The following is a 27,590-nucleotide window of genomic DNA, read 5'->3' on the forward strand; positions in this document are numbered from 1 at the left end:
AATAATCCAGTTATGAGATGGGCAGAAGTGGGGCACCTGGGTGGGTTGGTTGGTTGGGCATCTGGCTCTTGATTTCAGCTCAGATCATGACCTCACAATTCGTGGGATCGAGCCCCACATTGAGCTCTGCACTGACAGTGTGAAGCCTGCTTAGGATTCTCTCTCTCCCTTGTTCACTGCCCCCCCCCACTCTCTCTCTCTTTCTCTCTCAAAATAAACACTTAAAAAAAAGAAATGAGCAGAAGACATGAACAGACATTTTTTCAAAGAAGACATACAGATGGCTAACAGACATAGGAAAGGATGCTCAACATCACTTATCAGGGAAATACAAATCAAAACCATGATGAGATACCACCTCACATCTATCAGAATGGCTAAAATTAACAACAAAGGAAACAACAGATGTTGGCGAGGATGGGGGAAAAGCCTCTTAAACTGTTGGTGGGAATCCAAACTGGTGCAGCCCCTCTGGAAAACAGAATGGAGGTTCCTCAAAAAGTTAAAAATAAAACTACTCTATTACCCAGCAATTGCACTACTAAGTATTTACCTAAAGGATATGAAAATACTGATTCAAAGGGGCACATGCACCCCAATGTTTATGGCGGCATTATTAACAATAGCCAAATTATGGAAAGAGCCTAAACATCCATCAACAGATGAATGAATAGAGAAGTAGTGTGTGTATGTGTGTATATATTTATATATACATATATATACTATGTACTACACACACACACACACACACACAGTGGAATATTACTCAGCCATCAAAAAGAATGAAATCTTGCCATTTGCAACGACATAGATGGAGCTAGAGTGTATTTTCCTAAGTGAAATAAGTCAGTCAGAGGAAGACAAATACCATATGATTTCACTCATATGTGGAATTTAAGAAACGAACAGATGAACATAGGGGAAGGAAAAAAAAAGAGAGGGAGGCAAACCATAAGAGACTCTTAACTACAGAGAACAAATTAAGGGTTGCTGGAGGGGAGGTGGTCAGGGGATGGGCTAAATGGGTGATGGGTATTAAGGAGGGCACTTGTGATGAGCACTGGGTTTATATGTAAGTGATGAATCACATAATATCATGTAATATCACCAATATTACACTACATATTAACTAAATAGAATTTAAATTAAAACTTAAAAAAAAGAGAGATACCATTCTCCCTTTTCACCATATGAGGACACAGTAAAAAGATAGCTTTCTGGGGGCACGTGGGTGGCTCAGTTGGTTAAGCATCCAACTTTGGCTCAAGTCATGATCTTGCAGTTCGTGACTTCAAGCCACACGTCAGGCTCTGTGCTGACAGCTCAGAGCCTGGAACCTGCTTCCAATTCTGTGTCTTCCTCTCTCTCTGCCCCTCCCTTCTCGTGCTCTGTCTCTCTCTGTCTCAAAAATAAATAAACATTAAAAAAATTTTTTTTAATTACAAAGGTGGCTTTCTGTAACCAGACTGAATTTGCCAGAACTCTGATCTTAGATCTTCCAGCCTCCAGAACTGTGAGGAATACATTTTTGTTGATTATAAGCCACCCAGTTTATGATATTTTTGTTATAGCAGCCCAAACAAGACTGCCTCACCTTTCCTTTTGACTTTTCAATTCTTCTGTTACTTGTACAACCAGTTCCCTGTATTCTATTCCCTCTGATTTCTTAACTGGATCACAACTGATACAATAACAAACACAACTTTAAAGAACTATAAAATGGATCATATATATATATATTATATATATATAATATTATATATATAATATTATATATTATATATATATATAATAACTATAAGTGGATTAAGCAGGCATTAAAGCAAGTTTAGGTCTTCAAAGGTGCTTCTGGAACATTGAGCTTACTTGAAATTAGCAGTAAATTATGACCTAGAATTAAAAGTTGCCAAGGTTTCCAAGGGTTCAAGGGAAGTAGGGAAGGATGAATAGGTAGAACACAGAGGATTTTCAGGACAGCAAAAACTATTCTGTATGATACTATAATGGTGGATACATATCATTAGACATTTTTGAAAATCCACAGGATGTACAACAACAACAGTAAAACCCTAATCTAAACTATGTATTTTAGTTAATAATGAATTGACTCCACTAACAACTACCTAACTAATGTAAGATGTTAAATAATTGGGGAAACTGGGGGTCGGGGAGAGGGTATATATGGGAATTCTCCATCCTTTCCACTCCTTTTTTTGGTAAATCTAAAACTTGAAAAAATAAAGTCTATTAATTTTTAAACATTAATAAAATGTTTGACATATGGTAAATAATTGGTACTTGTAACTAATAAAAATCTATTAATTTCTTGATTTATCTCCAGTTAACATTTTCTTGGTTGTGCAAATCTATACTATTCTGTCTATTCTAAAGTATGCCTGTTTTATCTCTTTATAGGGAAAAAATAGAAATACTATTCCCAGAAAAGCCTCAATTTTATTATGGCTAACTATAAAAATCTATCAATTTGAAGTTGATGCTATATCCCAAATGATGAAACAAATATTTTTATATTTTTGAAAAAAAGTATAATAACAATAAAATGTATAATCTCATATCTACTGCCTAGGAAAATGGTTAAGGCCAGGCCTAATGATGAATGTTAAAATGTAAATATAAGAATGTGTGAATTTTCACTCATATTTTAAAAATTGAATGGAAATATGGCTAATATATAAGTACTTGTTAAGATATTAATTCAGTTGTGTTGTCAAACTGACCAGTAGGGAGCAATAGAATACCTGACAAATGAAAAAACTAAGCACATGGAAATGTTTTCAAATAAGAATTTTTCCTCCTTTCTCCTCAATATACCCTAGCTACATCTTTTCCATTCTAGATCAATAGCTTTATTTTATTTTTATTTTTTTTACATTTATTTATTTTTTGAGAGACATAGAGAGACAGAACACAAGTTGGGGAGGGGCAGAGAGAAGGAGACACAGTATCTGAAGCAGGCTCCAGGCTCCCAGCTGTCAGCACAGAACTCAACGTGGGGCTCGAACTCACAAACTGTGAGATCGTGACCTAAGCTGAAGTCAGATGCTTAACCAACTGAGCCATCCAAGCACCCCTCAATAACTTTAAAACAATCTCCATTTGCTGCCAAAAATATGACTGCTATATTAATTTTTACTACTTCTCTATTGCTAGCTAATATGGTCATATAGCTGCAACAGTCCAAAACTGTCAAAGTTAATATTCACATCAGGTAATAATAGGCCTATATGCACTATTTCATTGGTTTTAACAAGCAAAGAAGCTCCCCACACAGCCTCTTTTTTCTTAGTGTTTTAACCACTACTGATAACAATCTTTGTTTTTATCTAGTATAGCTTTTTGAGGAAGCAAAATTATTTGTGAATTTATTATGACATGCTTATGAAAGAGGAAGAGGGCAGGGGTTCGTGGTAATTTCTGATGAACGTATTAAAAATGGCTAACATGGTGTATTCCTTCTGTAATTAATGGTTCTTCAAAAATGAATGGACTCTATTACAAAAAAATCCACTTCAATATTTTGCTACAAGTTTTCACTTTACAGAAACTAAAAAGTGCTTTATAGTAGTAAAAGTCTATCTTTATTATCATCATCTAATTTCTAATTCCCTTTTTATATTTATTTAGAGTAAATACATGCAATAATTGAGAGTGATATTGATCATGTTCTATTTTAGTCAGCAGATACCCATTACTCACTCTGGAGCATTCATCAAAAAAATCCAACTGATTTTTAAAATAAAAATGAAACAGGCAACTAAATATGAAAACTTCACAAAGGTGTCTTCTATGCTCAGTGTTCTGAACACTTTATTCTTTGTGGAGTGTGGATCTGATGGAATTGAGCCACAATGACATTTGTGACTAGAAGGGAAGATGGAAATGATTCCATTAACCTAGAGTGCTGTAACATATGGTAATCATAGGTGGTAGAATAGCTGTGTTGGACAAGGGTAGAAGTAAGCCATGTGGCACAGACATTATCAATTACCACACATGGTAACCATGCTGACATAATGTATCTTCTCCAGAAAGGAAATGATTTGGGCATATGAAGCCGTTTGTTGCCTTATGAAAGAGTGATCTATAAATGACATATCTGGCACCAGTATAGCACACGTGGTTTTTAGTAATCCTGCATGTTGAGGACTATTAAGATTTGATGAACCTCCATCTACCTAAATAACAGCACAATACATTGCAGTTATTTGCACAAAGGCAAATCAAAATATGTATGCAAAATAAACTTGGGTCCTTCGTGTATAAAATTATTTTTCAAATACCTTTTTAAATTCTCATATAAAATTTTGGAACTTTGTATCTCTGGAAATATATGCCAATAATTTCATGAGTCTTTAATGTATAAAGCCTATGGACATAGGCAAAAGGTCAAGATTAAATCTAAGCTGTTTTGGGAGAAGGAATTTGTTCCCAGTTTTGGCAAAAATACTGAATTTGAAAGAAACATGATAAAAACCATGTTCTAAGAAAATTTAATATATAAATATTCTTTCAGATGAGTGCAGGGTAGATTGAAAAAGAGAAATTGAAGGCTTAAAGATCAGTGGGGCAATGGGAAAGAATGAGAACACAGAAGAGAATGATGTCAGTGGGAATGAAAAGGAACAGAGGAAGCTAAAAGACACTGTACAGGAAAATCTGAAATTCTAAGAAGGCACCTGAAGACACAAATTGGAAAGATCTGACACCCTACCCAGGGAGACTCTCAAGAGGCTATTCTGGATGTCTGTTGCTGCATAACAAACTACCTCAAAACTTGGTGGCTAAAACAAAAACCATTTTATAGTATTCCACAGCTCTGTAGGTTGACTGGGCTCGGCTAGGTGGTTCTCACTTGTAGGTCTCATGAGGTTGCAGTCAGATAGCAGTTGGTTGGGGATAAAGTCATCTGAAGGTTCAAATGGGCTAGATGTCCAAGAGGACTCACTCACATTATACTTTTTTCCTTTATATTGGAAAAATTGAGTAAAAAATGACTAATATGTACATTGTTTTCAAGATACTAATTTGACTATGTTTCCAAACTGGAAGTTGAAGCTGGCTGTTAACTGGGTGCTCAGCTGGGCCTATGAATGCCTACACAAAATGTGTCCAACTTGATGGCCTTAGAGTAGTTTGACTTCTTACATGGTGGCTCAGGTTTCCAAGAGTGAGTGTTCCAGTGAGTATGACAGAAGGTGCATAGCCTTTTATAATCTTGTGTCATAAGTCAATAGCATCACTTCTGTGGTACACTATTGGTCAAAGCAGTAATAGGCCCATTCAGATTCAAGAGAAAGGGACAAAATACATCCTACCTCCTGATGAGAGGAGTGTCAAAGAATGTTCTAAAACTACCATCCTGACAATTATCTGCCTAAATTTATGACAAAATATAGCAGTTTGAACTTGGAGGCTCAGAAGTGTGAGTGTTTCAACCTTAACTACATGGAGGAATATTAATTAACAAATCTCACAAGAAACTGATGTATAAAAATCAAAATAACATACAAATTTACAATGAGAATATTACTTATATTGAAACCAGACATTTGCATTGATCTGGCTGTAACTAAAGTGACTGGGACTCAATTTATCAACAGGTTGAGAACTGATAGGCAGAGAATCAGATGAGTTCACTATGTTTCAAATATTTAATAGCATCAGACTGAGATAGCCTGATGCAGCCATTTCTAAAATAAGGATAAGGTATCAAGACCAATCTAAGAAGGATCCTCAACCTTTTGAATAGGGCTTGAGTATTTATACAGAAGTTTGCTCCATTTTGACCTTCCCTTTTCTACCATACTGTGTTGTTTATTAAGACTTCTCAATGACACATTTTAAGAATATGGCCCCATGCCATATTTTCTCAGGTTAGAGTTACCAACCTTAGCATTATTGACGTTTGGGGCCAAATAATTCTTTATTGGAAAGCTGTAATATATATTTTAGGACGTTTAGCAGCACACTTTGACATTTACCTGGTAAATGCCAATGGCACCTGTCCCAACAGTTGTGATGAGTATCTCCACACTGCCAAATGTCCCCTGGGAGATAAAATCATCCCAAAAAGCATAGGCTCTGGAGTTACACTTTGAATTTCTGATAGGCTGTTTCCTAATGGTATTACCTTGAGCAAGCTTTAATTTACAATGTGCATTCCTTGTTTTTGGTTGCCCAGCAGCTATAACACTTTCCTAGCAGCATCTCAATCTCTTTGAGGGAGTTACTTCTCCATTTTATGTAGTTTGGATAGGATTCCTGGCCTCCTCTTACACAAGCTAAAGATAATTCTAGTGATTTTCTCACAGATTCTATTACATTCTGGGGTCAGACACTGACCTAAATTAAGTCAACAGAATGCTTTCTCCCCAGACTTTGAATCTTGAGCAAGAAACAAGGATAGAAGAAGAGTGATAGTTCATACATCTCAGTGGGGCTTCTACCATGAGACCACTCTCATGGTCTTTGCTATGTGGTGCTCTGGAATTAACTAGATCATGCATTTCCAAGCTGGTTTCCTCTGCCTTCCTATCATTTCTGTAAGTTCTTTATGTCGTTCCAATGAATTCTTTTTGGTTTAAATCGCCAGTGAGTTTCCATTATTTACAACTGAAGGATCCTAATAGATGCAACTTATGTGAGGCTAAAAATACCTACCCCGTAACAAAGTTGCTGAATGGGCTATTTTACAATAATACATGTAAAGAATTTAGCATAGACCCTGGCATGTGGTAATCATACAATAAATGTTAGCTACTATTAGTAAGGGTCTTGAAGATTTTATAGTTTAACTCTGAAAGCAAACTTATTTCTCTAAATTTCAAGTTCTTAGAATACAACTCACTTACACTTGAGTGTACCTCTTATAGAATTAATAATTTGGCAACTGATGTGTAGTGATTATGAGAGTAGATCTTTGAGAAAGATTCTGAAATTAAGAGAAGTGAAATAGAGAACAAACTGGTGGTTGTCAGAGGGGAGATGAGTAGGGGGATGGGTGAAACAGGTGATGGGGATTAAGGAATGCACTTTATGATGAGCACTGGGTGATATATGAATCACTATATTGAATCAGTACATTGTACATGTGAAACTAATATAACACTGTACATTAACTATACCAGAATTAAAATAAATGAGATGAAATTACAAAAGAGAGAGAGGGAGAGAGAGAGAGAGAGAGAGAGAGAGAGAGAGAAGAAGGGGTGCCTGGATGGCTCAGTTGGCTAAGCATCCAATGATTGATTTCACATGATCTCAGGGTTTGCAGGATCAAGCCCTGAATCAAGCTCTGTACTGACAGGCGGAGGCTTCTTGGGATTCTCTCTCTTCCTCTCTCTCTGCCCCTCCCCTGCTCCTGTTTTCTCTCTCTCAAAAATAAATAAATTTTAAATAAATAAAAACAAATTTTAAAAAAGAGAAGTTGGGGCACCTGGGTGGCTCAGTAGATTAAGCATCTGATTCTTGATTTAGGCTCAGGTCATGCTCTTGCAGTTATTGAGATCAAGCGCTGTGTTGGACTCCACACTGACAGCTTGGAGTCTGCTTGGGATTCTCTCTCTCCCTCTTGCACAGCCCCTTCCTCCTCTCAAAATAAATAGACTTAAAAAAAAAAGATAGAGAAGGGAAGTAGAAAAAAGAGAACCAGTTTTGGGAAAAACAGGGTTGGTGTTTTTTTTTAATATTTTATTTTTTTAGTAATCTCTACACTTGATGTGAAGTTCAAACTCACAACCCTTGAGATCAAGAGTCACATGCTCCAGCAACTGAGCCAGCCTTTTATACATTAAATATACATTAATTATATTTGTCTTATATACATTAAATATTTGATAGGGGTGCCTGTGTGCCTCAGTCAGTTAGGTGTCCAACTTTGTCTCAGGTCATGATCTCATGGCTCGTGAGTTCCAGCCCTTTATTGGGATCTGTGCTGACAGCTCAGAGCCTGGAGCCTGCTTCAGATTCTGTGTTTCCTTCTGTCTCTCTCTGCCCTTCTCCGATTCATGCCCTGTCTCTCTAAAAAATAAATAAACATTTAAAAAAATTTTTTTTAATTTGATAGAATTATGACACAGTAAATTGAAAATTGACTGCAGTGGGTCTGGAGCATGAATGATTAAACTTAATGTTGATTTGGGATACAAAAAAGGATTAACATGACGATTGCAACAAGCAAATAGGATAATTCTTCCAAGGTTGGAGGGAAAAGTGGCCATCTTAAGGTATTCTTTTATTATAAACAGAAGCCAATTTTGGATGATTTAAACAAAGAAACAATTTATGAGAGAGCTAATAAAGTAGGAGAAATAGGGTCACTTCAGCTATCTAGTTAGTAGAAACTACTCAACTATCTCCTCCAATTATTACTGCTAAAATAAATGCATTTCAATCACTTTTTTCCCAGTCCTGGTATTCCACTCAAGTTTCAAGGTGCAGGGGCAGGAACATGATTGGCTTGGCTTGAGTTCCCTGCCTTCATTTCACTAATGAGGGGGCAAGACACCAGAATTTACAGTCCCACTAAGACTGCATACATTGAAGAATGGGAAACACAACTATACAAAAGGAAAATGGTGAACAACTATACAAAAGGAATTAAGGAGACATGTATGTTGATTATCAAAACACTCCCTGTGAGTGTACATTAAAGGGGTCTCCAAATCAGGGAGAGGAGCAGGATGGTCTTATCAGAGATGCTAAGGGAAGAGAGTTTCAAAGTGTCAAATGTTGCTTAAAGGATGAGGATTGTAAAGAAAAAGGCCTGTAACTCAATCAATTTTATTGAACTTTGGAGAATACAATTTTGGTAGAATAGTGAACAAGTGAATATAAAAGTCAGATTAGAAAAGGAAAGGAATGATGAGAGGTCCAGTTTTTAGTAAGTTCATAAACTGCTTCTTCCTCCATAGTGTACTTTATCTTGATTAAGCAACTCCAGGCACCCTTGAAAGCATAGCCAAGTCTATAAAATTTTTCACTTCCATTTTCATTAAATATTTGAAAGACAGTTTTGTGCCAGGGATAGATATTGTTCTAGTGAATAAGGTCCCTGCTTTCATGGGGCTTACAGTCCAGTAGGAGAATTAGGTAATAGATCAATAAACAATGACTTTGCATGAAGCCTACTGAGCAAAATAACAACAACAACAACAAAACCCAACAACAATGCCTTCAGATAGTGGTAAATGCAATGAATAAAATTAGACTATTGTGACAGAGATAGGAGAAGAGAGGTCAACATTGTGTAGGATGGTCAGGGAAGGCCTCTACAGGAAGGTAAAATCTGAGCTAATCTGGAAAAACAAGGAGTGAACCACATGAAAACCCAGTAAAACTGGTATAAAGATTCTAAATCAGGAATGAACTTGTGTATACTTGAAGAACAAAGTTCTGTATGACTGAAGTCTCAAAGCAAAGTAGCAGATGATATCATATGAGCATGGGAAGAATAGCAAAAGTCAGGTCATGTAGAGCCTCAGTAAAGAGTTTGGTTTTTTGGGAAGGCAAACTGCTGCAGCCACTCTGGAAAACAGTATGGAAGCTCCTCAAAAAAACTAAAAATAGAACTACCCTACAACCCAGCAATTGCACTACTAGGCATTTATCCACGGGATACAGATGTGCTGTTTCGAAGGGACACATGCACCCCCATGTTTATAGCAGCACTATTGACAATAGTCAAAGTATGGAAAGAGCCCAAATGTCCATCAATGGATGAATAGATAAAGAAGATGTGGTATATATATATACAATGGATTATTGTTTGGCAATCAAAAAGAACTAAGTCTTGCTATTTGCAACTACGTGGATGGAACTGGAGGTCATTACGCTAAGTGAAATTAGTCAGTCAGAGAAAGTCAAAAACCATATGACTTCACTCATATGAGAACTTTAAGAGACAAACAGATGAACATAAGGGAAGGGAAACAAAACTAATATAAAAACAGGAAGGGGACAAAACAGAAGAGACTCATAAATATGGAGAACAAACTGAGGGTTACAGGAGGGGGTGTGGGAGGGAGTGTGGGAGGGAGTGTGAGAGGGGATGTGGGAGGGGGTGTGGGAGGGGGTATGGGCTAAGTGGGTAAGGGGCACTAAGGAATCTACTCCTGAAATCATTGTTGCACTATATGCTAACTAATTTGGATGTAAATTAAAAAAAAAAATTTGGCTTTTATTCTAAACGCAACAGGAAGACACTGGACAGTTGTAAGTAGAGAAGTAACGTGAAGTGGTATACCTATCTTTCTAAAAGATCCCTCTGGGGGCACCTGGGTGGCTCAGCCAGTTAGGTTTCTGGCTTTGGCTCAGGTCATGATCTCGTGTTTCATGAGTTCGAGCCCGCATAGGGCTCTGTGTGGACAGCTCAGAGCCTGGAACCTGCTTCAGACTCTGTCTCCCTCTCTCTCTGCCCCTCCCCTGCTCACTTTCTGTCTCTCAAAAATAAATAAATGATAAAAAAATTAAAAAACAAACAAATAAATGACTAAAAGATCCCTCTAGCTGCTACTGTAGAAAATAGATTATAGGGGAGGTATGTGAAAGTAGGGAGACTAATTGGGAGGCTATTGCTGTTATCCATGTGAGAAAAGACTTTGGCTTACAGTATGGATAGTAAATGGCAATGGAAGGATTATATTTAAGATATATTTTGTGTATAAGTGAAAGGACTTGCTGTTATGGAATGTGGGATTGAGGATATTAAAGAAATCAAGTATCTTCAATTTTTGGTTTGAACAAAACTGGATGGATGGTGGTACATACTGAAATAAAGGATATACTTCTTTTGGGAGGTGATTTGGGGAGTTAAGTTTGAAATATTTATTACACAAGTAAGTCAAGATGTCAGGTTGATGGTTGGTTATACCAATCTGGAGCTGAGAAGAAAAATCAGGATTGCATATACATATAAGTATCCTTTTCATTAATTTGAAATAATTCCTTATCTGCCGTTTTCTAATCTAACCAACATATTACCCATGGAAAAAAATACTTGTTAAAAATAAATGAATCAAGGGGCACCCGGCTGGCTCAGCCAATGGAGCATGTGACTTGATCTCAGGGTCTTGAGTTGGAGCCCTATGTTGGGTATAGAGTGTTTATAAATACATACATACAAATATTAATAAATATAAACAAATCAAGAAAACCCAAAATTCACAAAGAAAAATGCATTAGCCAAACTACTACTATATTCTACTAACTGTCCTCTATAGAACTTGCCTTTAGAGTTTGGCTGTCATAAGATAGAATACACTGGCATTTTTCATAAAACTGCCTTCTAAGATATCATTTAATGCCCCATAATCAGAAATCCTCTGTCAAATTCAGGACCCAAGGCCACAGCTAACATACAAATAAATTCCAAATGGAAAGTAAAAATTGGAGCATTTAATAATCATGGAGTGAGAGTTTCTAATTAGAACACTCAGAAACAAAATAATGGTAAAAAATGACTATATAAAAACCATATTTCTGGGGTGCTTGGGTGGCTCAGTCGGTTGAGTGTCCGACTTCAGCTCAGGTCATGATCTTGCAGTTCATAGATTCAAGCCCTGTGTCGGGCTGTGTGCTGACAGCTCGGAGCCTGGAGCCTGCTTCATATTCTGTGTCTCCCTCTCTCCCTGCCTCTAACCCACTCGCATTCTGTCTCTGTCTCTCTCAAAATTAAATAAACATTAAAAAAAAAAAAAAAAAGAACTCTTGCTGACTCATAAGACCAACCACGCAATGGAAAAATGGACAAAAAATATGAACAGCCACTTCATAGAAAAAGAAATAGAGTAACTATGGGCACGTGGCTGGCTCATTTGGTAGAGCGTGCAACTCTTGATCTCTAGGTCTTGAGTTCAAGCACCACGTTGGGCATAGAGGTTACTTTAAAAAAAAAAAAAAAAAAGAGGGGCATCTGGGTGGCTCAGTCAGACAAGTGTCCAACTCTTGACTTCGGCTTAGGTCATGATCTCACAGTTCCATGGGTACTAGCTCTGTGTCGGGCGCTGTGCTGACAATGCGGAGCCTGCTTGGGGATTCTCTCTCTCCCTCTGTCTCTACCCCTCCCCTTCTCTCTCTCTCTCTCAAAAATAAATAAACTTAAAAAAAAAAGGAGTAACATTAAAGTAGATGAAAAGATGGATGTCCAACCTCACCTATAAAAAAAGAACAAGAAAAATGTAGTATCACACTACAAGATGTCATTTTTAAAAGTTTATTTATTTATTTTGGGAGAGAGAGAGAGCTCATGAAAGTGGGGAAAGGGTGGGGAAGAGGCAGAAAGAGAATCCCAAGCAGGCTCCACTCTGTCAGCACAGAGCCCCAATATGTGGCTTGAACTCACAAATCCATGAGACCATGACCTGAGCCAAAACCAAGAGTTAAAGTTTAACCGACTGAGCCACCCAGGTGACCCTCGTCTTTCTTTTCTGTTTTTCAATTAATTTTTAAAGTAATATTTGCACAAGATTTTATTTTATTTTATTTTATTTTATTTTAATTTATTTTATATATAGACACATGAACAGGGGAGAGGGGCAGAGTGAAAGGAGAGAATCGTAAGCAGGCTCCATGCTCAGCATGGATTCCGACACAGGACTCTATCTGTGCCAGTGTCAATGCAGAGCCTGCTTGGGATTCTGTATCTCCCCATCTCTGTGCCCCTCCCCCCTCTCAAAAATAAATAAACATTAAAAAAAATGATTAAAAATAGAAGCACCCTACAGCACAACAATTGCACTACTAGATAATTATCCGGAGGATAAAGGTATGCTGTTTTGAAGGGGCACATGCACCCCAATCTACAGCAGCACTATTGACAATAGCCAAAGTATGGAAAGAGCCCAAATGTCCATTGACTGATGAACGGATAAAGATGTGGTATACATATACAATGGAGTATTACTTGGCAATCAAAAAGAATGAAATCTTGCCATTTGCAACAGTGTGGATGTAACTAGAGTGTATTAAGCTAAGCAAAATTAGTCAGAGAAAGACAAGTATCATATGACTTCACTCATATGTGTAATTTAAGATGCAACACAGATGAACATAAGGGAAGGAAAACAAAAATAATATAAAAACAGGGAGAGGGACAAAACATAAGAGACTCTTAAATACAGAGAACAAACTGAGGGTTGTTGGAGGGGTTCTGGGTGAGCGAGGTGGGCTAAATGGGCAAGGAGCATTAAGGAGGACACTTGTTGGGATGAGTAGTGGGTGTTATATGTAGGAGATGGATCACTGGATTCTACTCCTAAAGTCATTATATGGTAACTAATTTGGATGTAAATTACAAAAAAAAAAAAAAAAAAAAACCTCCAGAAAAACATTTTTTTCTCTTAAAGAACTGGTATACTTCTTATCATTAGACCAAAAGTTTGTGTAATCAATTATGTTTTTCTCTTTGCCTTGGCTTATATGACTTCTTAATACAAATTCTCTTTGCTACTTTTATCTGTATTAATTTTTAAATTTTAAAATTGGTAGGACATGTTTCCATGAGTTCTTAAGCCCTTCTTTTTTTTTTTTTTTTTACGTTTTTATTTATTCTTTGCACAAGTGCTGGAGGGGTAGAGAGACAGAGAGAATCTCAAGCAGGCTCCCCATCATCAGCACAGAGCCCAATACGAGGACTGAACTAACGAACTGCAAGATCATGATCTGAGCAAAATCAAGAGTTGGATGCTTAACAGTTTGAACCATCCAGACACCCCTCAAGCCCTTCTTAGAGAACCCAAGTTTTATATTCTCATAAAACAGGCTACACATAAAATCATTATCAGAGTAATGGTGTTTAAAAACGCACATCTTCCATGCGCCTGGGTGGCTCAGTCAGTTAAGCCTCCAACTTTGGCTCAGGTCATGATCTTGCAGTTTGTGAGTTTGAAGCATGTGTGGGACTCAGCGCTGACAACTCAGAGTCTAGATAGAGCCTGCCTTAGATTCTGTGTCTCCCTCTCTCTCTCTGCCCCTCCCCCACTCACACTCTGTCTCTGTCTCTCTGTCTCTCAAAAATAAGCACTAAAAATTTTTTTAATAATAAAAAAATAAAAATTCACATCTTCTATACATAATGAGAGTCAAATGGATAATGAGAGTCACATGCATAGTTGAAGCACAGTAAGGCCAATGTCAATGGTGAACTAAATCTGAAAACAAAGGATTATACCATGGTCAAAAATACACAAACTCTTGTCAACATGTTTTATGCCAAAATCATTTCTGAGGGAGCAAAATGTTCTGTAAATTTTTAACAGTAACAGTAAATTTAGGCACTGACGTTAACTAAAAATACATATTATGAACAGCCAGCCTCTCTTCTGCAACTCAATGTTTTTTTTTAAAGCAATAGAACATTTCAACATTATGTCTCAAAACTGAAATGCAGTGTATTAGAATAAAAATCTTAGTATTATTGATTTTGAAAATTAAAAAAATGTGCAAATGTCAGTATTTTTCATATTTTTAATATTGCTCATTTAAGTGAATATTAATAATGCCCCTACAAAAGGAGAAACCACAAAATATCCAACAATGAATTTACCATCATTTAGACCTGTCTTGTTTTATAAATAAGAGAAAGGCATAAGAAAATAAAGGTGCCAATATTGATACAGCTTATTAATGTCTCAGATGAAATTAGAATGCAGGTCTTCTGACTCTCGGCCTATGTTTTCTCTACCACACTATAACTTATCACTGGTAACTAGATGTAAACATTTTAGTAGGAACATTATTAACAACAAAAACAGTAATTAGAAAATAAAAATAGTTGATCTAAGAAATGAAAGTTAAATTTATTAGGGTTAGAATTTAAGCTAGTAGGAATAGTTTGAAAATATTCCAAAGACAAATCAACTGTCCCAAACTTGATAAGCAATAAAAGTCAATAAAACAAAAAGTGTTAACTCGTATAAATTTATAAACCATTCAATCACTATTAGAAATAACCCAAATGTCCATCAAGAGTTGAACGAATAAACAAAATGTGGTATATACATACAATAGAATATTGTTCAGCCATAAAAATGAAGTTATTACACATGCTACAACATGGATGAACCTTGAAAACATTATGCCAAGTGAAATAAACCAGGCATAAAAGGCAAAATGTTGCATGATTCCACTTATATAAAATACAGGGATGCCTGGATAGTTCAGTCAGTTGAGCCACCAACTCTTGATTTCAGCTCAGGTTGTGATCCCAGGGTCATGGGATCAAGCCCTGAGTCAGGGTTCATGCTGAGCATGGAGCCTAATTAATACTCTTTCTGTCTCTTTCCTCTTTCCCTCACCCCACCTCTCTCTCAAATAAAAATACATAAATTAATAAAAAATAAAAATAAAATGCATACAATAGGCAAATTAGAAATGGAGTAGATTAGAGATTACCAGGAGCTTGGGGGAAGGCAGTGTGTGGAATGGAAAATTATTGCTTCAAGGGTACAGAGTTTCTGTTTGGGTGATAAAAAGTTTTAGAAATAGGGATGACTATACAACACTGTGCATGCAGTTAATGTCATTGAATTGCACACTTAAAAATGATTAAAATAGCAAATTTTATATCTATTTTATCACAATTTTTAAAAGTAAAAAAAAAATTGAGTGTGCCTGGCTGGCTCAGTCCACCCAGGCGCCCTAGAAAAACAGAATTTATTCTAAATTTTATTTGAAATACTTATTCATTCAACAAGTAGTTGTTAAATGTGTACATGTGTTAAGGCTTTGGATGAATAGAAGAAGGAATTAAAACAGACGAACCATCCTATCCCATCTACCTTACAGAGTTGCTGTGAGGATCAAATTAAATTATGTAAAGGTGTTTCAAAATCATAAGGCACTATGCAAATTCAAGCTAAAAGTTATAATACTTTGGGAAAAAGATACTTTAAAAAAGGATAAATTGTTATAAAATCAGGAAAGAATTAATTTAGAAAAAACCTACTGCATGTTTGAAATATTGCAGATTTATGAATTAAAGATATTACTGGGATGATCTCTATAGTTTCCTCTAGCAATAAAAGTCTATAATCATTGCATTGAAATGTTAAGCTTCTATCCTGAAAACAAAACAACAAAAGTCATGAGTTAGGGTGTCTGAGCTTTTAATTCTATACCTTATTATATTTTATACCTTTAATAACTTTTTTGAAATAAAATTTATTTTCCAAGTCCATTAGCATGGAAAAAGTTTCTCAAAAAAGAACAAATTCTGAGTTGCTAGTATTTGTTTATTTTCCCCAGAATGAGTACTTTTTAAAGTAGACTATTAATGGCCTGTGTTGTACTAACTGTGGCCAGGGCATTGCAAAACATGGAATTGCCTTAACAAATATTTTGGAAATAAATGTTTTGTATGTGTGTGTGCAAATATATCAATGTGTATATATGAATTACCAGAAAGAGTGATCATAGCAATGGCATTTAAATGGAGTAAAAGCCAGAGCACCTGGGTGGCTCAGTCCATTGAGTGTCTGACTCTGGATTCCAGCTCAGGGCATGATCTCTTGCACCGTGAGTGCAAAGCCTGCTTGGGATTCTCTCTCTCTCTCTCTCTCTCTGCCCCTCCCCTGCTCACCTGCTCTCTCTCTCTCAAAATAAAGAAACTTAAAAAAAAATCAAAATAAAGAGTAAAAGGCAATATACAATCTTTTGGATTTACCACACTGCCTAACCTCAAAATGAAAGATGGATGGTGAGACTTTTAACTAATTTACTGGTAGCATTAGGTGCCAAATACACATATAAATTGTGGAATGATAGATATTCTATCACATCATGAGTTAAAACGAAAGACCGGGGGAAAATTTTATACTTCTGTATATTTTATAATTAAGAAAGAATAATAGTCTTTAAAAAAAAGCTTTCAAAAAGCTAAGGAACTGTTAGGGTCAGGTGTAAGGCAGGGTAAAGATAAGAGTCAGAAGCTAAAAAATTTTAGCAAAGGCTTTACTGGGAACTAAGGTCTCGGGCGAGGTTCTGGGACTCAGGGAGAGAGAGAGAGAGAGGAGTCAGGGAAGTCACGCCTGGGTGTGGTGGGATGGGGTGGAGTTTTTAAGCTGCAGCGGTTCCGGGTTTAGGTCCAGGTGGGCCTTTTTCGCGGCAGGTCATGCCGTCGCTTAGTGATTGGTTGACCTTCAATTCTTTCTGGTGCCCCGCTAGGGGCTTTTCGTTGGGTTGCGCTGGCAAGATGGCCGTCCCCTCTACTGTGGTTCCAAGGACATCCTAACAGGAACTATCTTTTTATATCCTTTTATATATTTATTATATATTTATATATAAATTATATATTTATATATTATAAATATATATAAATATATATTTATTATATATTGTATATTATATATAATATATAATATATTATAAATATATAATTTATATATAATAAATATATAAATATATGTACATATACATAAATATATAATTTATATATATAATATATATGTACATATATTATATATCCTTCATTCCCATGGGAATGACTATGAAAACAGTTAAAAAATGGCAATGTCTGTCTCCGTGCTTTTCAAACTTCAGTGTGTTTATCACCCAAGGACCATTATTTCTTGAATGTTACCAAATGAAGTGAGAGGCTGAATAATGGCTCCCCCAAAACATTTACAACCTAATTCTAAAATTTGTGAATGCTAATTTACATGCCAAAAGGGACTTTGCGGATGTGATTAAGGGTCTTGAGATAGGGAAATTATCCTGGATTATCTGACTGGGCTCTAAATGTAATCACAAGTGTCCTTATAAAAGGAAGGCAGGACACAGAGTTGGAAAAAGGCAATTGAGACAGACTGCAAACAGAGAGATTGGAAGATGCTACACTGCTGTCTTTGAAGATGGGCTATGAGCCAAAGAATGCAGGCAGCTTCTAGAAGCTAGAAAAGGCAAGAAAATCGATTTTCCTTAGACCCTCCAGAAGGAACGCAGGCTTGCTGACACCTTGGTTTTAGTCCTGTGAAACTGATTACAGCTTCCAGAACTGTAAAATAATAAATCTGTGTTCTTTTAAGGACTTAATCTGTGGTAATTTTTTACAGCAGCAATGAAAAATTAATTCAAATCCTAATTTCAATTTCTTTTTTTAAAATGTTTATTCATTTATTTTTGAGTCAGAGAGAGAGCGAGCGAGCAGGGGGAGAGGGCAGAGAGAGAATCCCAAACAGGCGTGACACTGTCAGTGTCCCACGCGGGGCTCAAACGCACGAACCGAGAGATCATGACCTGAGCTGAAACCAAGAGTCAGACACTTAACCGACTGAACCACTCAGGCACCCCCATATTTTCAATTTCTTTAAAAAAGGAACTTGTATGCTTATTAGAAGCATTGTTTATAACTCTAAAACTACAGTAGTAAAACTCCAAAAAGAACTTTAAAATTATGCACAACCATTAAAAACTATCATAGAAAAATTATGTGGAACACATGAGTGTATATTGGGCTCTTTAAAATTTTTTAAAAATATTTATTTATTTTTGACAGAGAGAGACAAAGAATGAGCGGGGGAGGGGCAGAGAGAGAGAGAGACAGACAGACAGACGGAATCCAAAGCAGGCTCCAGGCTCTGAGCTATCAGCACAGAGCCCAACACAGGGCACAAACTCACAGACTGTGAGATCATGACCTGAGCTAAAGTTGGATGCTCAACCAACTGAGCCACCCAGCTGCCCCCATATTAGGCTCTTTAAAAAGCAGGTAAAATTTTTTAAAAAAATTTTATGTGTACATATTTTAAATTTCCTAGATTTCTACAGACCGAGTCGTCATCCCAAAATTAATGTGTCAAAGCCCAAACCTGTGTGTGACTATATTTGGAGCTTTGGGAAGGCAACTAATGTTAAATGAGGTCATACAGGTGAAGTCCTAATCTGATAGGACTGGTGGGCTTATAAGAAGATGAAGAGAGTTGGGAATGCAAGCTGGTGCAGCCACTCTGGAAAACAGTATGGAGGTTCCTCAAAAAACTAAAAATAGAACTACCCTACGACCCAGCAATTATACTTCTAGGCATTTATCCAAGGGATACAGATGTGCTGTTTCAAAGGGACACATGCACCCCCATGTTTATAGCAGCAATATTGACAATAGCCAAAGTATGGAAAGAGCCCAAATGTCCCATCGATGGATGAATGGATAAAGATGATGTGGTATATATATATACAATGAAGTATTACTCGGCAATCAAAAAGAATGAAATCTTGCCATTTGCAACTACATGGATGGAACTGGAGGGTATTATGCTAAGTGAAATTAGTCAGAGAAAGACAAAAATCATGACTTCATTCATGAGGACTTTAAGAGACAAAACAGATGAACATAAGGGAAGGGAAACAAAACTAATATAAAAACAGGGAAGGGGACAAAACAGAAGAGACTCATAAATATGGAGAACAAACTGAGGGTTACTGGAGGGGTTGTGGGAGGGGGGATGGGCTAAATGGGTAAGGGGCACTAAGGAATCTACTCCTGAAATCATTGTTTCACTATATGCTAACTAATTTGGGTGTAGATTTTAAAAAATAAAAAATAAAACAAGTTAAAAAAGAGATATAGATATTAATTAAAAATAAAAAAAAAAGATGAAGAGAAAAAGATCTCTCTCTCCATGCACATTCACCAAGGAAAGGTCCTGTGAGCACTCAGTAAGTAGATGGTTGTCTACAAGCAAGGAAGAGAAGCTTCACCAGAACCAGAGATCCGGGCACACTGATCTTGGACTACCAGCCTCTAAAACTGTGAGAGAATTCTGTTGCTTAAGTTTATGGCATTTTGTTATTGTGGCCCAAGCAGACTAAGATTTAAGTATATTATAACTAGAAGAACAGTGATGTTTTTAGCAAAAACAACTTTGAAAGGATATTTATATAAAGTTTATTTATAAAGAGTTGCACACACACAAAAAAGTTACAACCAAAAAGAAATACACGTGGCTTTGTCTATATGCTGGGTTCTATAGTTCTTTACAGTGTTATGATGCTTTATAAAATGAGATTCCTATAGTTCTGCTCCCTAGTAACACTGATATTTATCACTAATAACCCGTCTTGATTTTGTGATTGGAGCATAGAGAATATAAGACCTCAAAAATAATTATAATTAGTCATCCTACACTCAAATAGTCATTTGAAATTAGTCTTCTATAATTAGGACAACCATATGCCTGATTTGCCTGGGATGGTCCTGGTTTATGTCCAGTGTCCTGATGTGATTGTTAGTAGTGTCTAATTTCATTCTCAAAAAAGTCCTGGCAAACCCTAGTTATTCTATGAATAATCAATTACAGAATAACTGTGTTTTTTAAAACTTTATAAATTTAGTGTTCACTCTGGGAGAGGAGGAAATACCAATTGCCTCTAAAATGTGGAGACCATGGTTGTCACAGTACATGATATTCAATTATTTAAATAATTTTCTTCCATTGGGAACCAGAGTAAATTTTGTGAATGAATTGAGAAGTACTAAAAAGAATCAGGTGCCAAAACACTTTTAGATGATTTTAAAACCATTCAAGAATCCAAATTTTTTTTTTTCAACGTTTATTTATTTTTGGGACAGAGAGAGACAGAGCATGAACGGGCAAGGGGCAGAGAGAGAGGGAGACACAGAATCGGAAACAGGCTCCAGGCTCTGAGCCATCAGCCCAGAGCCTGACGCGGGGCTCGAACTCACGGACCGCGAGATCGTGACCTGGCTGAAGTCGGACGCCTAACCGACTGCGCCACCCAGGCGCCCCAAGAATCCAAATTTTTAATTCATTCAAACAGTGTTAAGATTATTCAAAGGAAAATGTCAATACATCTAGAATTCTAGAATGGATCACACCGTGTTTCAAAAATATAGAGATAAATAACTGTAAATTTATCAACTTCACTATTCTGGAAGATGTATGTTATAGACAATTTCTAGATAGGGTAACAGCTCCAAAGTCCTTCCCTTAACATTATAAAATAACATTAAAAAAATACACAAATGGGTTAGATTTTAGGATTGGGGTGACTAAAATCACATTGGTCATGTAAAGTTTATATCCTACCATTAACACTGAATACAATAATATGCTGACTCATGGTGCTGGCTTTTCATTACAATAATAAAAACAAGTCATTTTTAAGAATTATGAAAACTACATTTAAAGAGGAGAACAAAATAGGAATGTGAAAAAAATATTTTCTTCCAAGGGTTTTCTATGCAATTAGCAAAAGAGGAAAAAACAGTCTGAATGGTAAATTCACACTGGCCACATGAGATCAGCTTTCCACATCTGCAAAAATACAATACCTGTATCATTTCTGCTGAATGTTACTAAAAAAGAAAATGGGGCAAAATATAATTGTAAAACTGCTTTTGAAAAATTCAGAGAATCATACTAATTAAATGTTTTTCACATTCAGTTCCTATGCTCTTGATTCAAACATCCCATAGTGTGTGTTTACATTTTATAATGAGTCTACTACTTTGTATACATTACATCTTACAGCATCAATACATATGTATACTTTAAGATTAGTCTTTGGATTCCTGTTCTTCTTCTCATTCTCGTGACCGCTTCCGGGAATTCAATGAACCTTCTGTTTGCCAAGAACATGCAGGAGCAACAACAGCATCTCTAAATCCCTGAGGCTGGAAGATGAAAAAATATATAAGTATGCTTTAAGAACATCTAAAATAACAACTGGTCTTCCAAATATTTTTAACTGATAAGAGAGCTACTTTACTGAGACAGAAGTTACCAACCACTGTGAATGAAGAAGTTAAACCTCATGAGTACGTGTCCAAACCAGAGCTGTACTAAAGTATTTTATATCTAGAGTATTTTTTATATGTATGCGTGTATTTATTTATACATATATATATATACATATATACACACATACAAATTTCAGTGCATTATAAACATATACTCTAAAAGACAATCCTTTTATTTATTTATGTTTATTTTTTAGAGAGAGAGAGAGACAGAGCGTGAGCAGGGGAGGGGCAGAGAGATAGGGAGACACAGAATCTGAAGCAAGCTCCAGGCTCTGAACTATCAGCACAGAGTCTGATGCAGGGCTCGAACTCATGAACCACGAGATTATAACCTGAGCGGGTGGGATGCTTAACCAAATGAGCCACCCAGGTGTCCCTAAAAGACAATCCTAACAAACTTTATGGTGGCTCTATTGGAAGAGGTAAAAGGAAGTAACAGGTATTAATTACTTAGGTGCTTTACAAATTATTTTCACAACTAAATAAAATTTTCCAGTTAGGATACTTTACTTTAAATTTTAGTGTTTTATTTATTTTTGAGAGAGAGAGAGAGAGACAAAGAGAAAGAGCACACATGAGTAGGGGAGAGGCAGAGACAGAGGGAGACAGAATCAGAAGCAGGCTCCAGACTCTGAGCTGTAAGCACAGAGCCTTATGCAGGGCTTGAACCCACGAACTGCGAGATCATGACCTGAACTAAAGTTAGATGCTTAACCAATTGAGCCACCCAGGTGCCCCTCCGGTTAGGATACTTTAAATGCACCTAGGCAGTACAAAGACTAAATCGATGATTCAATTTCAGAATCTCTATTTCTGTTTTTGTCCTTAAAAATGAGACGCCAAGAATATATTTGGCTCAACACTACTGATAAATATGCATATTTCAGCCAAAAAGAGTGTGTTCTATGATTTTAAATTATAGGAAAATTAACATTTTAAAGTAGGATATATTTGGTGGCTATGATAGATCTATAATATCTACAGACTAAAATGAGTAGTGTTAGTATTTTTTCTTGGAAAATCTTTAACAACTTTCACTTAAAAAATTTTTAATATCCTGACATTACATATGGCATGGAACACACTAGCCTACAAATAAGTATTTCCTCTGTTCTTAAGAATAAATTTCAGTCCAATTGTGACTAGAATATTCTGTATATATACTACTATTTTGGGGATAATGTTCTAAGCATCAAAAGCTGTCCTCAAATATGCTTGCTGCCTACAGGAGTTAACAGAAGCAATTTGTAAATGCTCTCTTCAGATAATTACTGCCCACCAACACCAAAATCCCACTCTAATCAAATGATACTGACTGTGATTTGAAACAGTACTGTAGATTCCTTCTGGCTTGGTGATTTGCACAATGTTGCCAACCTGCTTAGAGAAAAAGAATAAATATACACAAATACATGATCTTAATTAATTACTTCAGATGACTGATTTAATAATTTAAATTTAGTTTTTTCCTACAATTCTATTGCTTTGTTCTCTAAGGACACAGAAAGTAGAAAGCAAGGAAATATCAAAAATACTCCCTTTAATCAATAGCTATATGTATGCACATAATAATTATTTTATATAATAATAGACTTGTTTACCTAAGTGGAATTTTAAGCAATCTAAAAGTCCAATGACTAATTCAAATAATTTTCGATGTGACAAAACACTATTGATGTTTAAGAAAATAATGTGGAAGAAAATATTTAATTAGATGGGAAAACATTAATAATATATTAAGTAAAAGTTGTGCTGTATGATCCCACCTTTATGAGTAAGTATGTAAATACACATAGACAGGAAAATTAGTAGAAGACCACAGTCAAAAAGTTAAGCTGTTATTACAGGATAAAAGGAGTTTTTTTGTTTATATTTTTCCAACTTTTTGCAGTCATGTATTTTTTGTTATGATAGAAGTATTAAGACAATTTCTTGGGATATAAATGAGGAATACATACTCAATACTAATACAAATAAGCAAGGAAGCAATCATTCTTTCAAAATGATTACGTCCAGAAGAATCACTGTCATGACAAGAACAAGGTCTGTTTAGGCAGAATTCAAAAAATTTTTTAGTGTTTATTTATTTTTGAGAGAGAGAGAGAAAGCAGGGGAGGGGCAGAGAGGGAGGGAGACACAGAATCCGAAGCACCTGAAACAGCCTCCAGGCTCTGAGCTTCAGCACAGAGCCTGACGCGGAATTCAAACCCACAGACCATGAGATCATGACCTGAGCTGAGGTCGGACACTTAACTGACTGAACCACCCAGGCACCCCTGTTTAGGTAGAATTTTATCATGTACTATGCAAAGTAATATAAAACTAAAAGCTGAAAGTAGTTAGAAATAAAATTCTAAGTTCTTATTAACTTTGCTCAAATATTGTAACAGCAAACAAATACAAGAAAAGCTTTTATTTTATTATTTAAAAAAATTTTTAATTAAGTAAGCTCTCTATGCCCAACTTGGGACTCAAACTCATGACCCCAAGATCAAGAAGCACGGCTCTACAGACTGAGCCAGCCAGGTGCCCTAAGCAAAAACTTTTAAAGTTCCTTTTAAAATCACTTTAAAACTGATATAACTTATTCACAATAGGCAAAAGATAGAAGCAACCCAAGTGTCTGACAGATGAATGGAAACATAAAAAGTGGTTTCTATGCATAATGGAGTATTATTTAGTCTTAAAAAGGAAAGAAATTCTTGTCACGTGTTATGATGAACATTGAAAACTATGCTATGTGAAAAAAGGCCAGTCATAATAGGACAAATATTGTATCATTTTACTTATATGAGGTGCCTAGAGTAGTCAAATTCATAGACAGAATGTAGAATAGTGGTTGCCACAAGCTGATGGGAGGGAAGAATAGGGAGTCAGTGTTTAATGGGAAGAGTTTCAGTTGGGGAAGAAGGAAAAGCTGTGGAGATGGATGGTGGTGATGACTGCACAATAATGTGAGTGTACTTCATGTCACTAAACCGTACACTTAAATGAAAAAAAAAATGATGAATTTTATGATATGTACAATTTACCACAATTTTATTAAAAAAAATTTTTTTTAAGTAAGCTCTACGTCCAACATGGGGCTTGAAATCACAACCCCAAAATCAAGAGTGGCATGCTCTACTGACTGAGCCAGGTAGATTTACCACAATTTTTAAAAATGGATAAAACTGCACAAATAGCAGTTTCTAACAGAGAAAAATCACAAACTCTCAGAGTTAAAAGGTTCACTAATTTCCACACAATATAATGTTGATTTTTCTTTCTTTTTTCTTTATTGGCTGCTTGGAGTTTATTTTCCACTTGGTGCAAGGCACAAGGTTACAAGGTATGTCAAGATGCCTTGCGTGTGGCTTAGAAAGTAAAGAGTGGGGTTCTCTCAACTTCCTTTTTGGTGTTTTGCCGTTTTGATATAAAAGAACCCAACTGCTTCTGCTTGCTGCAGCCTACCTAGTCTATGAGGAGGGGAAAGATGGGTAGGGGTTGTGATATGAGCTTAGGGTCTCCTAAAGCCTAGTAGCTGGTAGTGGCCACTCAGGGCTGTGCTGGCTTTGCCAGGCTGGCCACCAGGCTGCTTCCTCATGGTTTCCAGAGCCAAGTCACAGGTGATCGTGCCATTGGAGGCCTGGGGATTCCAACACTGTAGCCATGAACAGGAGAGTAGACTTCCTGAAAAAAGAAGCTTGCTTACCACTGACCCAAGTCAGCCTTGGGGAGACCAGGGTGGTAAGGGATGGCTTCCCCAGGATACTCTGCACTTATGCAGGACCTGTTACTGGAAGTGGAACCCTGGAGGCACCAGTATTAGTCATGGGTGGCCATGAGCGAGCCACTGGAGAGGATGACTGCCATGCTGTTGCTTGTAGGCTGATGGAAACTTTGGCACCAATCCCTTACGGGCCTTGGTGTGTGATCACAGGTGGTAGGGACAGGGACACTAGGCCACACAGCCCACGGCAGAGGAAGCCACAGAAGGCCACTCCCTGACCAAGATGCAAGCAAAGTCTAATTTGTTTTCAAAGAAAATTCGAAAAGGACATCTTGGTTTATGATCTGTTACTCTTCAAATTTTGAAATTGCCCCTCCACACAGGCACAATTCAAAAGAGAAGCAATCAGAGATCACAGTCCATTAGCTTAATGTCTTAGGTTTGTACTTTTAGGACAAAAATGGCAGAATCCAAAATGTCATATACTCTGTAACTGCAACTGTATACAAAAATGAAATAATTGCTGAGTAATATGTAATATAAGAATGGCATTAGGGACTGAGATTATAAGTTTTTACAATGCTTTAGAGTTGATAATTCTAACTTTAATACAAAATATAACAGAAAAATTGGGGCACCTGGCTGGCTCAGTTGGTACAGCATGGGATTCTTTTTTTAATTTTTTAAAACATTTATTTATTTTCGAAAGACTGAAAGATGGCATAAGAAGACACTCAGATCAATGGAACAAAATAGAGAACCCAGAAATTGACCCACAAACGTATGGCCAACTAATCTTTGACAAAGCAGGAAAGAATCCAGTGGAATAAAGATAGTCTCTTCAGCAAGTGGTGCTGGGAAAACTGAACAGCAACATGCAGAAGAATGAACCTGGAACACTTTCTTACACCATACACAAAAATAAACTCAAAATGGATGAAAGACCTAAACGTAAGACAAGAAGCCATCAAAATCCTTGAGGAGAAAGCAGGCAAAAACCTCTTTGATCTTGCCCACAGCAACTTCTTACTCAATACGTCTCAGGAGGCAAGGGAAACAAAAGCAAAAATGAACTCTTGGGACCTCATCAAAATAAAAAGCTTCTGCACAGTGAAGGAAACAATCAGCAAAACTAAAAGGCAACCGACAGAAAGGGAGAAGATATTTGCAAATGACATAACAGATAAAGGGTTAGTATCCAAAATCTAGAAAGAACTTATCAAACTCAACACCCAAAAAACAAATAATCCAGTGAAGAAATGGGCAAAAGACATGAATAAACACTTCTTCAAGGAAGACATCCAGATGGCCAACCGACACATGAAAAAATGCTCCACATCACTCATCATTGGGAAAATACAAATCAAAACCACAATGAGATACCACCTCACACCTGTCATGAACAACTCAGGCAACAACAGATGTTGGCAAGGATGTGGAGAAAAAGGATCTCTTTTGCATTGCTGGTGGCAATGCAAGCTGGTGCAGCCACTCTGGAAAACAGTATGGAAGTTCCTCAAAAAACTAAAAATAGAACTACCCTATGACCCAGCAATTGCACTACTAGGCATTTATCCAAGGGATACAGGTGTGCTGTTTCAAAGGGACACATGCACCCCCACGTTTATAGCAGCACTATTGACAATAGCCAAAGTATGGAAAGAGCCCAAATGTCCATCGACGGATTAATGGATAAAGAAGATGTGGTATATATATACAATGAAGTATTACTCGGCAATCAAAAAGAATGAAATCTTGCCATTTGCAACTACATGGATGGAACTGGAGGGTATTATGCTAAGTGAAATTAGTCAGTCAGAGAAAGACAAAAATCATATGGCTTCATTCATATGAGGACTTTAAGAGACAAAACAGATGAACATAAGGGAAGGGAAACAAAACTAATATAAAAACAGGGAGGGGGACAAAACAGAAGAGACTCATAAATATGGAGAACAAACTGAGGGTTACTGGAGGGGTTCTGGGAGGGGGGATGGGCTAAATGGGTTAAGGGGCACTAAGGAATCTACACCTGAAATCATTGTTTCACTATATGCTAACTAATTTGGATGTAAATTTTAAAAAATAAAATTTAAAATT

The 27,590-nt window shown here is 36.6% G+C and overlaps 1 protein-coding gene and 1 long non-coding RNA gene across 2 annotated transcripts in view; one reads left to right on the top strand and one right to left on the bottom strand.

Moving 5' to 3' along the window:
* The first annotated feature begins 8,107 nt into the window (after positions 1–8,107).
* On the top strand, positions 8,108–20,199 carry LOC121044714 (uncharacterized). Its single transcript, XR_005797439.1, has 3 exons — positions 8,108–8,119; positions 8,314–8,321; positions 20,099–20,199. It is a non-coding gene; the product is annotated as an uncharacterized LOC121044714 (long non-coding RNA).
* A 667-nt stretch (positions 20,200–20,866) lies between these two features.
* RAD51C (RAD51 paralog C) overlaps positions 20,867–27,590 on the bottom strand; it is a 37,575-nt gene continuing 30,851 nt past the window's right edge. Inside the window, exons 8-9 of the mRNA XM_040496991.1 lie at positions 23,095–23,155; positions 20,867–21,649 (exon numbers count right to left, since the gene is read on the bottom strand). Coding sequence (XP_040352925.1) covers positions 21,560–21,649; positions 23,095–23,155 — 151 coding nt within the window. The 3' untranslated portion in view covers positions 20,867–21,559. The remainder of the gene's footprint in view (positions 21,650–23,094; positions 23,156–27,590) is intronic.

The sequence above is a fragment of the Herpailurus yagouaroundi genome, unplaced genomic scaffold (assembly GCF_014898765.1).
Source record: "Herpailurus yagouaroundi ecotype Mexico unplaced genomic scaffold, PumYag 189, whole genome shotgun sequence".
NCBI classification, from domain to species: domain Eukaryota; kingdom Metazoa; phylum Chordata; class Mammalia; order Carnivora; family Felidae; genus Herpailurus; species Herpailurus yagouaroundi.